Source organism: Artemia sp. Qi Xiang Cuo, chromosome 7 (assembly GCF_049724085.1).
Source record: "Artemia sp. Qi Xiang Cuo chromosome 7, ASM4972408v1, whole genome shotgun sequence".
NCBI lineage: Eukaryota > Metazoa > Arthropoda > Branchiopoda > Anostraca > Artemiidae > Artemia > Artemia sp. Qi Xiang Cuo.
Window position 1 is genome coordinate 78,222,742 of NC_142800.1, and position 13,496 is coordinate 78,236,237.

Below are 13,496 nucleotides of genomic sequence, written 5' to 3' on the forward strand. Positions count from 1 at the left end.
CATAAGGTTTTGTAGAAGGCGTTGTCGTAGAAACTTCAAAACAGGCTCATTCGATTGGAAATTCAAAGAGCTAGTACCCTTTTTAATAGTCAAAACTAATTGGAGGGCAACTAGCCCCCCCCCCACGCCAATCATTCCCCCGAACACATCCAATCAAAATTTTGAGATAGCCATTTTGTTCAACGTAGTTTATTTCCAGATAGAAATTAAGTTTTTGAGGACAGTCTGCCACAGCCTCTTAGGACAAGGGTTGTAAAATATGCCCCGGGGGCATATAAGGTTTTTTATAGAAGGCGTTGTCGTAAGAAACTTCAAAAAAGGCTCACTCGATTTGAAATTCAAAGGGCTAGTGCCCTTTTTAATAGTCGAAAGTGATTAGGGCACCTAACTGGCCTCTTACGCACACCTTTTCCCCAAACACATCTAATCAAAACTTTGAGATAGCCATTTTATTCAACGTAGTTTTAAATTCAGGAATTTAGGCCTTTGAGGATGACAAACCCCCCTCCCCCCCAGAGCCTTCAAGGCAGGGGTTGTAAATTATGGCCAGGGGGCATGTAAGATTTTGTATATGCGTTGTCGTAGAAACTTCAAAACGGCTCATTCGATTGGAAATTATTTATATTTATTTATTTTATTTTTAACCCAGTGTACAATAAATGTAAAATAGTGGAGTAATACAAACAACAACAAAAAGAGAAAAAGAACAACGACAATCTAACCACAAATATAATCACTAATAAAAAAAACGGATAAGACTGTGATGTGGGCCCAACCGAAAACTAGTATCCTGACTGATCTTCGCTTGCACCGTTTCAAGCGAGGAAAAAATTGCTGTTGTACCATAACGACCAACAAGGCACCTATTGCGCACAGCAAGCGGCAAATACAATAGGAACTTACAGTATCTAAAATAATTAACCTTCATTTGTTTCAGATCATGCTTAGTAAAAAGCAGATACAGCCCAGAAGCGGATAAAATCGCATGGTCACAGAAACTACAGTAGAGTTTAGCAAGACCATGCCTATTAAAACGTCCATGGTTTGCAACTATCTTCGCATAACCAGCTTTAAGCTTATCCTTCGAATCACAAATAAACATACGCCGGATGCTTCCTACGGATTCACATATGGAAATACCAAGCCATTTGATAACAGGGACACTAGGTACCATAAAGGTGTTGCAAGCAAGGGGAGTAGCAGGGGGATTAACAGCGTTGAAGAGTAAATATTCACATTTCGAAGTATTTAATGATAGGCCTATTTCACTAAGCATATATCCAACCATGCTAACATTCCGTTCAAGCCTCCTTTTGGAACGGCTAATCAGGGGGAGTTCATCAGCATATGATAAATAAGACACTTCCGAAAAACCAAAAAAACAACTGGAGGGAATCTTATTAGTCACACTTGAAATACAAGCATTAAAAATATGAGGCGAAAGAGCTCCTCCTTGCCTAACCCCACATTTAACAGGAATCTTTCCAAAAGCACGTCCATTCGATTTCAATCTCACATATGAATTTGAATACCAAAAACGTGGCAGAGAAATAATCGATGGGTTTATACCAAGCTGATGTAAAGAATAAAAAGCCTGAGAGTACACAACACTGTCGAAAGCTTTAGATTTGTCTAAAGAACATATATGTAATGATTGACTTTTCGCTTGTGCATCCTTAAAAAGGAGAGCCAGCACCCAATGTGCATGTTGACAAGAAATCCCCTTTATAAATCCAAACTGATTAGCATCATAATTCACAAAATCAATAATATAAAGAAGAAGCACATATTCAAAAAGTTCGCTAATATTGCAGGCGACAGTAATAGGCCTATAAGAATCACATTTATTTACGTCTTTTCCTCTCTTTACAATTGAGGTAACAGTACCACATAGGAAACTATCAGGCACTAAAGAACAACAAAGACACATTTGAAAAAGTAGCTGCAAATGTTTTACAAGTCCCCGAGAATCTTTCCGTAAATGAAAAACACTTATACCATCAATATCAATAGACTGAGACTTCAGCTGCCTGATCGAATCAGTAATTATTTCAGCTGACACAGGAGGGACGTGCTTTTGTTGCTTTTTGTCGGGAAGGCACTTAGCAAGGAGTTGGTAATATCAGCTATGTACAGCGAAACTAACACGGGGAAAAATATTAGAATAATGTTGGATCCAAGCTGATTGCGGAATATTATCACTCTTATAATCAGTAAACTTAGAAGAATTCGTCACAAACTTCCACTCTTTCAAACTGTTTTGAAAATTAACTTCAGCTTCACAGACGGACCTCAGTTGTCTTTTATAAGCCGTTTTTGTTTTACATTTAATATTAAAAACAGTACCACGAGAAGGACGCCCACAAGAAATCCAAATACGTAACCATAGCTTGGCGTGATTTTTAACTTTTTTCAAAAGAGGGTCATAATTCCAAACAAACTTTCGCATGTTGGACCAAATACGTTCAATTGGGACAGCTAATTGTTCGGTTTTTTTCAACCATAAAATGATTTGATGATAATACGTATTCAATTGCAAATGATCACTGGGTGAGGTAACTCTGCAACAAAGAAGTTAATCAGGCCCATTAATGGTACTCAGCGGGCTTGCAAGCATGGCCACATATAGAGGCCAATTAAATCAGTTCCAATTTTGCTGTTGAAACCACTTTTTTTTCTACGGATTGGGGAGCATTTATCATTATTTTAGTTGTTACTGACACACACAGAGATATGGGTGTGTGGTCATAATACCTTTCATCTTTATCAATGTTGACAGTTGAAGTTGTAACACCAGCAGAGCATACACAGTAGTCAAGGTTAGACCGGGAGCCGCTGGCATGTATGTAAGTAAATGGAAGATCTTTTGTCAGAATCCGGAAACCAAGGGGGAGGCACTCGAGCAGTGAATCGGATCGGGGGAGGCCATTGTCATGTCACAGTTCATGTCACCCATTAGTAGCCAATCATAACCAAGTTTCTCAATACCCGATACCAAATTTTTCAATTTTTTGCACGCTTTAACAAAATTGGTGAATGACGCAAGATTATTCTTATTATGCGGCAAATAAACATTGACTAGTACAAGATGACCAATCCTGACGGCAAAATAAATATCATCAGATCCGCAACACTGTGGAGAAAGGAAAGAGAGTTTCCGATTCAGCAGGCAAGCCAATCCACCGGAGGAACGACCTCGAGCTCTTCGGGCATTTGTAGAAAAATCCATTTGGCCGGGGCTACGTGGAAGGAAATTTACGCTCACAGCCGGCAATAAATGTTCTTGAAAAAGGACTACGTCAAATGTATCAAGAAGATTGTCAATACAAATGTCCTTATCTTTGGTCCCATTAATATTAAAAGAACAAATAGAGATAGGCAAAGATATCATTTGGCAATACCTTTGGTAGCAATAGCAAGCAACTTGGGAAATCGCAAACTATATGACACATGGTCTCCACCACAGCTAGCGCATTTAGGGGACAACTGACAGGGAGAGTCATTTGCTGATTCGTAGGGATCGGAGCATCGGGAGAATTTCACGACTGGACTTCTGCAATTGGCAACTACGTGGTCAGGCGAATGGCATCTATGGCAACAACGCGGGATCTGAAAATACTCAAACACTCGCGAAAATTCATAACCAACTTTCAATCCAGTTTTAATGGTATTGATCTTCGTTGCAACATCTATAAACGAAATTCTGAGTACAAGGGAAGTTCCAAGCCTTGTTACATCAGAGACTCCAGGGTATTCAGTAAGGCGAGGGATATCGTAATCAGTGCCTATACCCATTAATAGACAAAAATATTTCTTTTTGATAAGTTTAGCTTTAGAGTTCGCTAAAACTGAGGGCACAGGCTTGCAAAAATCATTCATGGTCACATTATCGATTCTTACAACAAGGTTATCTTTAGACGACCATATGCTGCTAAATGCCTCATGACCGGAGATCTTATTAATTACCTCTCTACGTTTTGCTGGGTTATTCAAAACCTTAGGCACATTCGAGATAACAATTGTGGCTAGAGTATCATTCGCAGGGACAGTAGGTAATGCCGGGATATTCATATCATAATTTGTGAGCTTAGAATCGATAACTTCTAGAATTCGGCCAATTTTATTAATCCTGGTAGCTAAGCGTGAATATGCTACAGCCGGTATGGTAGGAACTTCCGTTGGAAGCCGGATCACATAAATAGGAATAGTTATGTTCTCAGAATCACATTTCCAGATTAAATCAATCATATCTCTGATATTGTTTGTAATTGCTTTATTGCCAACGCGCTTAGGACAACAGTCATATGGAACTGTAGCTGAATATAGTTCAATCTTTGCAGTTGAAACAGCCGAATTCTCAAAAAAATCAACCGCATGACTCACGATGATATCGACGTGAATTCCCGCTTCTCAATTTACTTGGATAAAGTTCTAAACAGGCGAATAGACATACCTGTCATTATCGCTTGCAACACTCATAGTCCGCTTTAAACCGGTTTATCTAGGCAGGCAATTCACATCACGTCTTGTCTTGGCAAGAGCTAAATGAATACTGTTTTTGTCTTTTTTGAATGTGGGTATAAAAGGCTTTCAAATACAGATTATTATCATTATTGCCTATAACAGCATGATTATATGAGTTAGTCCTTAAGAAAACGTAGTGTTCGAATCTAAGCAAATTATCTTATATTCGAAGATTTAATTAACTGCTAGATTTACTGAATTGTAGATTAATTAATGAATGGATAGATTTTAAAAAAAACGCTAGATTCAATGAAAGTGAAATACCTCATTCATTAATCTGTTTTGTATAGCATGCTTTGATACACGGGGTTGTTAATGTGCTGGTTTTAATGTACTCAATTGATATGCCTATAGTTAATGGTTCAAGAGTAATAGGATTTCTAAGCCCTTTTAAACTTATGGTTTTAAACTTATGGTTCAGCTTATGGTTTAGAAAGGTCTTTCTTTTCCTCATAATTTGTTTACTTTTTTAAACTCGACAGCTGTTAAGGTCGTAGCTTCGAGAATTACAGTATTTTCAGGATGAATATTTTTCTGCCACTTTTGAAATCAAGCTGGTTTTAGGCAAAGTTTCATACTGCTGTTGCTACTACTGGTTACGCTTGATAGTAAGAAGCTGCCTGAGCCCATTGCAGTTGCGCACTCTGCTTCGGATGCTCCCTATATGTTCACTGCTTGATTTTTAGCTCGCTCCCATAAAGTTCCTGTTTCCTTTAATTTCTTTCTTACGATCTCTTCTCAACCCACTCGAGGATCTACTGTGTTTAAATAATTTCTTAGACCACACTGCTTTTCGGTTTATGGAAAATTAAGCGAGAAAAACGGGTTTTAATTTCAACAAAGTAGTGAACAAAAATAAAAACAAAACAACACTAATGAAAAAAATCCGAGTATTTCGGCCCCACGCCTGGGAGCCTTTCTCATCGAAAAAAACGAAAAAAAACCTTTAAGTAAGAGAGAAAAACAAAATAAAGCGTGTTTTATAAAAATAACACACAAAAAAAGACAACTAAACTTAGAAACTACTAAACTTCCACCCTAGAAAGTGGGATATAACCTTGCTTTTGGCACAGCTCATTGTTGGTATTCCGTCCATCAAGTAGGCTCCTAAACGTATCCTTAGACAATCCCCTTGAGAACTATCTGGCATATCTCTCAACTATTCGAACCGCCCACGTATAAGAGTCATTCTTGACCACAGCCATTATTGTGGCTTCTATTGTGTCAATATTGTATTCTTGACCACAGCCATTATTGTGGCTTCTATTGTGTCAATATTGTATCGTTATTTTTCTAGGAGACTAACTTACTGTTCCTTCAGACTTTTTTCAAGGTACGAGATTTGACAATTCTGCTGTTACTTGACGATGTTTTATTACTTGGTACAGTTGCTGCCTATGTTTTTTATTAGTTCGCTGGTTTTTTTGTTGTTGTTTTTTTCTGTTTTTAATTTCCCTTCTAACCTTTTTTATATTTATATTTATTGTTTTATTGAGGTTTACTTGTTTTTATCTTTTTGACATGTTATGACCAATCTCAGTTTATTAATTAAATACTTATGAATAAATTTTCATTCTGACAATTTTAATTTTGGTATTCTTTTGCCAGTCGTTTAGTTTTTGTTGCTATTTATTCTTTTTTGTTAGTCATTGTTTTATTTATTGACCCCAAAATTTGAATTTTGCCCGTCGGGGTTTGTGATTGCAATTTTTAAAATTAAATATCTTTGTATTTATTTTTATTTACGTAGTAATTCGACCAATATTCTTCTTATAGGTTGACTTGAGTTTCCAATTTGGCTCTTTGGTGGCTTTTTTAACACCAAGGGAATTTCACAATATGCTAGCTGTTATTGAAGCTTTCCTTGAGGAGCCCCTTTCCAAGTAAGTATTTCTTGCACACCTCGCATGCTTCGGTTAAACGAATGAAAATAGATAAAGGACAAAAAAGCAGCTAAGTGAAATTCAAACAGCTAAACAACATGGAGGAAACTTTTGCGAGAGCAGCGTTTTTTTTCGAAAATTGAAATTGTTTTGTCAATAAAATAGTTATTTAATCTTTGAGTTGGATGTAGTGTGTGTTAATTGCGCAGTTGCGCTCCTTTCGCAAGGTTCCAAGGACATTAAAATAAAAACAAGTTTACAGTACCATGCTTTTCTTAGTGTTGCCTAAAGTCAAAACAAACATGCAAAACTAATTAGTTAAATTTGAAAACTTTCTGCGTCCGAAAAATTCTAACCTTGGCAGTCTGTTGGTTCCCAAAGACGAAAATCTTTGGAAATCTGTGTTCCCAAAATCTGTGTTCCCAAAGAAAATCTGTATCTTCTTAAGCTGTTTGATGTCACATGGTTTTAAATTGTTTTTTTTTTTTTACCAATTTAGATGTTTTTAGATTCGCCCACGTTTCTGTCGTGTGTGTTTTTTTTTCACTAAAAACTGCATATGAGGGTTCTTTTTCATTCTGAGTTTTCCTAAATTTTTAAGATATAAATGGTTGTTTAAGTTTCGACTATATATTTCGTTTTTATTATCCTTGGTATTTACGATGCACTTTTTAAAGCCACAAAATTCTGTTGTGAAAGCTCTGTTTGACGTGTCCTGTTTTTAAAATTGTGGGCGCAAAGTTCTAGCTGCAATTGTTTTTTAATGCCTCACCATCTCGGAAAAACAAATGGAAAACATTAAGATTTTTCAAATATACAGCCAGTTTCTTTTTTTCTTTTCTTTTGAGGCAACAGCGATACTTTATAATTATCAAATTTTTGCGACAATATTTAATGTCCCAGTCAGGGTTGGTCCCCTACCTCACATATTACAAGTAATTCTCTGTGAATTTCAGAAAATTAGTGAGAGACCCCGTTTTATTTTATGTACAAAAATTTGCTGTCAGTTCAGTGAACATTTGCTCCATTCCAAATGTTATATCTATGCTTCATTCTATGTATTTGCTATATTTTTTCAGTGATCAGCGAGGAGTTCGTGAAAAAATGATGTCATCAGCTGATTTTAGACGAATTGAATCTGAGCTTCATCGCCAAATGAATGAGCCAATATTACAAAATTCGAACCTCTTTCAGTCAAAAGGATGGGGATTGGCTGAGTCTATAGGTATATTTTATGCGCGTATACTCTTGCTTGAAAAAAAAAATCATATCGATAATATTTAAATTATTTTATTATTTTTAAATTATTAAATTGCGATTTTTTTCCTTTTTTTGTTGTTTCTTTTTTTCTTCTTGTTTTGTATATGTGTTTTTTAGGCTATTTATTTCCGTTGATAAAGGTTTCCGGATGTGAAGTCGAAATGTTTTGATATTTATTGTTATTTTTGTTTTGAAAAGTTTTTGTTTTAACTTTTCCTGTGTTGTTAAAAGTTTTGACCGCTTTAATATTTTTTCGTTTCAATTATAAGTTCGCATGCTTACTCAGCTGCTGAATAGTAATATTAATTGAATGTTTACAGTTTTTTATATATTTGATTATATATCTGTAGTGTTTTTCTTTCTTAATAGTACCATACTGTCTTACTAGTATCATATTAGTATACGAAAATAGAAGGTTCCATTGGACTTACCACTGATTCCGCATACCAAAAAAAGAAACAGTAGGCTACTGAATAAAAGTATTGATGAAAATTTCATGCCTGATATTGCTGAAGAACAGTTAACACTAATTTCAGACGACGATTGTAAACTTCGTCTGGCGGAAATGGTCAAGCGACGTTTCCAAGTGAATTGGGAATGTCCATCCTATTTAACAAATAAACAACCTGCAATAATATTACTCACAAAATATTTTTTATAATATATGAATTTAGTTCGCTATTTATAGATAATTACTAAAAAAAAAAAAAAAACGCTGCTGGCACTGGAGTTGAACCCAAAATTGCCCGATGACTTGCTGGAACTTCTATCCGCGTACCAACAGACACATCTAACGATCCATCCATAATTTTTAATTGCGGACTATACCATTTCGTACAAATGAAAACATTCGGAATAACAATTGGACACAGGATATATTTCATACGTAAATTGTAAATATTGCTTTTTGACATTTAATTGACATTTTGATTTCAACTGTTTGTATTATTGCAGTATTTGGCTTGAAATACATTATTACAGTATTTGGCTTGAAATACAAAATTGGCTAATTTTTTTTTCTTTTAGTCTGTTATAGTTGTTTGCCATAAAGTATTATCATTTTATGCCCCTCCCTCTGGTTTTTGCCATTAATCGAATAAAGTTCATTTTAGTTCTTTAACATGGATTTTTTTATTTGACTAATTCGTGTTAAATTTTTATCGACCATTTTTATACTTGATTGATATTTCGAACTTAATCTTGTTAAATTGGTTGTCTCTTTGTTTTAATTTCTTTTACTGGACATATGATGTGAATTTGGCTCTATTAGAGCTTGTGATTGCCTTTTGAAAATAAAAATTATCTCATCTTACGACAAAGAAATACACATCTATAGTAGTAATATATTCATATTACTACTGTATATTATTAATATATTAATTAATTATTAATATATTCATATAGTCATTCTAAATCTTCATTCTTTGATTATTTCTGATCCTTCGTCGTTATAAGTTCTGTTTGGTTCCCCTAAGGCCACTCCGTTTGGTCGTAAGGCCGTCTTCCGTTTGGCTCCCCTGAGGTCCCTAGATCACTGCTGGCCTTAAAGGTTAAAGAAAAGCCAAGAAAATGGGCTTCTTGCTCGTAAAATGCCAGTTTTGTAAGATAACCCTGGGTAGGCTATGTACTGCTTTCTTTTCCCCATTTATTTTTTTCCTTGTCTTGCTTTGGAACTCTTTCATGTATTTGGAACGCAAATCGTACTTGTTTTACATTACTGCTTAGAAATGCTTTGCTTGCTCTAATGCAAGGAAAGCATTCTTTTTTTCTTGTTTTTTTTTCTTGTTTTTTCTTTCCTTTTTTTCTTTTTTTTATCTTTGTCCATAAGTTTTGCCACTTTTCGTTATGTACTGATGTATAGCTTTATTTTAAATTAGTTTTATTCCGCATTTGAAATTGTTGCTGTATTGATGGGGCCCCCTACGAGCTCAGCTTTTGAGCTACAATATCGGATGTATTTGTTTTTCTTTTACTCTTTCATTTTTTGTTTTTTATTATTGTATTCGTTTTTTATAGTACTAATAAAAAGGAAATGAATAAAATGAAGTGAATATTGACTGTCATTTCGTTTTTTTTTTCGTCAAGTGCCTATTGGGACTCATTACCGGTATATTTGTAGTAGATGTGGAGTTTGATTTCTCTTCAAATTAGACCAGTTGGTAGATAGATTTGCAAAATTAGACCAGTTGGCAGATAGATTTGCAAGCGTCACGAAAATTTTATGACATTTCCACGTCATTGCGTAGCCTAAATATTTGCGTTGTGTGATATCATTGTGATTGTTTTTATTGTTAGTGATGTAGTTTTTCTTCTGTTTTTATTTCTCTTTATTTTTCCTCGCTGTACTACTCATTATGCATTTCTTTGCAGTTCCTCATTATGCAGTTCAGAGGGTTGAAATAAATTATTATTATAATATATAAATAGATTTATTCTGCGTGTGTACTAAATAGTTATACTATAATATATCCGTACTATATATATTAGCAGTTTTATACTGTATGTATACCTTCGTGCTTTCCTGTGTGGGGTAGATAGATAGATAGATAGATAGATAGATAGATTTATTTTCCATATACCAGTAAAATAATTACATAACAATCTACAAATCCCCACAAAGGCTCCATGGCCTGTAGGAGGGGGATTATGAAAAGATCAAATAAAGATTAAACATTTAAACGCTTAAGATTTAAACAATATAAACATAACGTTAATATTTAAAAATATAAACATAATCATTTTAACTATTAACATTTAAATCATTTGCTTAATAAAAAAAAAAAAAAAAAAAAAGGAGAGTTCACTAAATAAGCTTTATCAAACTACAGTGAATCACAACATCTATAAAAAAAAGGAGATTTCACTAAATAAGCTTTATCAAACTACAGTGAATCACAATATCTATATATATAAAAAAAAAAAAAAAAAAAAATTAAATTAATAAAACTATTGGCAGCAGACAAAAGTAAATAAAATTAATCACATTAAAACAAACAGTTTTTTACTAGTCTTTTGAAGGTGCCAAACGAGTGGCATTCTCGAGCCGAATCGGGACGGGTGTTCCATGTCAAATGACATGCAACAAGATAATTAAAATCAAATGTTTTTATTGGTGTATGGGGAATTTGGATATTTAGAGAACTACAGAGTTGATAATTTGACTGATCAGATACAAAAGAAAACGTAAATCTAAGGGACCTAGGAATATCACCATGGAGCTGAAGAAAAGCAAAAGACGCACAGGAAAGAATATAAAGTTTTTTTAATATCAAGTAACGGTTTAGTTGCCGAACGATTTACATCCTGGATAAGATTTATGGCTTTATCGTAAGTATTCAAAACCGGTTTGAGAAAAGAAGGGACAGTAGACATCGATATGACCGGACAATAGGAAACATAAGAATGAATTAAGCTATGAAATAGGATTCTTAAAATTGGCCCTGGAAAGATATGTTTTAATTTTCTTAGAATACCGAGGTTTCTGCATACCTTCATTTTAATCAAATCAATATGGTGTTTAAAAGATAAATTTTCATCTAGGAGGATACCTAGGAAACGGACATGGCCATCCTTTGGTCTACTAATAAAGCCTTTGGATATATCAATTTCAGATAATTGAGGACAAGCCTGGGATATACGAGAAAAAACTAAAAAACTAGCTTTAGAAACATTTAAGGCAAGAGAGTTAGCATCAAACCAAATTGAAACTCTCTCAAAGAGGTCCACTAACTTTGTACGAACCTCATCCTCTGTTAGTCTTTTTGCATGCCAGTATTACGGTTATTAACAGACATGATGCGGACATAACTTCTATTGTCAATATTTGCACAGCAGCGCAATTTTAAATTTGCTATATACTTTAGACATTAATTCGTTTATATAAAAAGGGTCATTTTTTATGTGTTTTAGGCTGTCCTAAACTTTGATCGCTCTCATTATTTCAAAATCTGGATTATATCTGCTCCCAAGGCCTGCAATTAAAGATTGTCAATCAATAGGCTATCGTAAATTTCATTGAAATTTAGATTGTCTTAAATCCTCTTTTATTGTCTTTTTAAACAAATAAAAGTGTCTTGACCCCTTTTTAGCCCCACTAGGTTTGACCTTCGTTTTACCTCTTTAGAGATGACTTTAACAACAGCAGCTTTATTAAAATCTGAAGCAGATGTTACTCCACGTGATCGACAGTGTAGAGGAAGCCTTTGTTGCGCAAGGATGCAGGAATCCGTTGGGAGATTAGTAGTGTGTAGGAATCCGTTGGGAGATTAAATTTGTGTAACAAACAACAACAACAATCCGTTGGGAGATTAGGATTGTGTAGGAATCCGTTGGGAGATTAAATTTGTGTAACAAACAACAACAACAATCCGTTGGGAGATTAGGATTGAGTAGGAATCCGTTGGGAGATTAAATTTGTGTAACAAACAACAACAACAAAAATAGGTTGTTTTTGTGTAACAATCAACAACAACGAAAATAGGTATATGGAAGAAATCACAAATGCTAAACTAATTTGGGAGAGGGCTTTCCCCGATCACGTGTGCGTGTCTAATGTAATCCTAAGAAGATCCAAAAGAACTTGATGCAGCAGTGACGAAAAAAAAATAATAAAACATACTACTCCAAAATAGCCGGGAAACTAGTTTGAATGGAAATTACAGTTTTTATGATAAAATTAAATCTTCAGATGAAATATGTATAATTGTATAATTTTATGATTTTGTGTATGTATTGTGTATTTGATTTTTGTGTATATATAATTTATAATTTTATCGTTCAATATAATCATATATTACGTAATTTATTATGTATTTTAGTCTATATAATTTTCTTACGTAATAAATCTATCTACATTCTACTTTGTCTGTGTTCAATTAATCATGCTCTGGGCAAAAAACTGCATCTACCTTAGACCTATTGTGAATTATTTTATTTTGATTTTCTATACGGTTCAGCAAAATATTGACGAAAATAATAATAATAAAGACCTCTCTTCGGAGGGTTTTCTACTTCGTTGGTATGCTATTATTAATATATTTTGTCGTTTTCGTCTTCTTTAGTCAGTTTATTTGTACATCCGTTTATTTGTCTATTTAGTTTGATAGCCTTCATTTTATTGTTTTCCAGAGGAAGAAATATTTTTCCCTGCGGATATTCAAACTCATGGAAAAAGTCCTGATCTAATATCGAGATTAAATGCTGGTAAACATGTGTGAGTTCTCTTATTTTCTTAATATTTTCAGTTTCCTTTTGTATTTTTTTTCCGTTTATGCTATTGTTTAACTGCTGTTTTTGCCATCAGGCTTGTTCCTGGGAGAAGATAGTAAATTTTTTTAAGGAACCAAGTGACGTTGCCATATGAACTCCGGCTGGTATGTCTGATAAAAAGCAAAATTTTCTGAGGTTTGTCTAGAAGGTTTCTGGAAAAAGTGACTCCTTCGAATACCTATATTAAAAAGTATACAACCCTCACGATTTCAACAATACATAAAGAGTTAGCTGTTTATTTATTTTGAACACAATTTTTCGACCGGAGTAATCAATTTTTTCAACTTTTAGGCTAAGTTCTGCCCGAAAACGGCGATTTTATTAATTGTAAGCAACCAAGCGACGTCACCATATAAATTCTAACTGCTGTGTCTCATAAAAAACGAAATCACCTGAATTGTGCTTAGAAATTTCCTTGGAAACATGTTTCATTCGAACACCTATCTTCAGAAAAAATACCAACGGTAGATTTTCAGTAGTGAGTAATCAGGAATATTTTTATTTATTTTGAACACAACTTTGCCGGCCGGAGGAACGAATTTTTTCAACTCCTAGGCTAAA

The 13,496-nt window shown here is 34.3% G+C and overlaps 1 protein-coding gene across 1 annotated transcript in view; it reads left to right on the top strand.

The window, feature by feature from the left end:
- Positions 1-13,496, top strand: part of Atg2 (Autophagy-related 2) — a 167,777-nt gene that overhangs the window by 64,109 nt on the left and 90,172 nt on the right. The window contains exons 7-9 of the mRNA XM_089092600.1: positions 6,301-6,407; positions 7,487-7,632; positions 12,795-12,879. Coding sequence (XP_088948726.1) covers positions 6,301-6,407; positions 7,487-7,632; positions 12,795-12,879 — 338 coding nt within the window. The remainder of the gene's footprint in view (positions 1-6,300; positions 6,408-7,486; positions 7,633-12,794; positions 12,880-13,496) is intronic.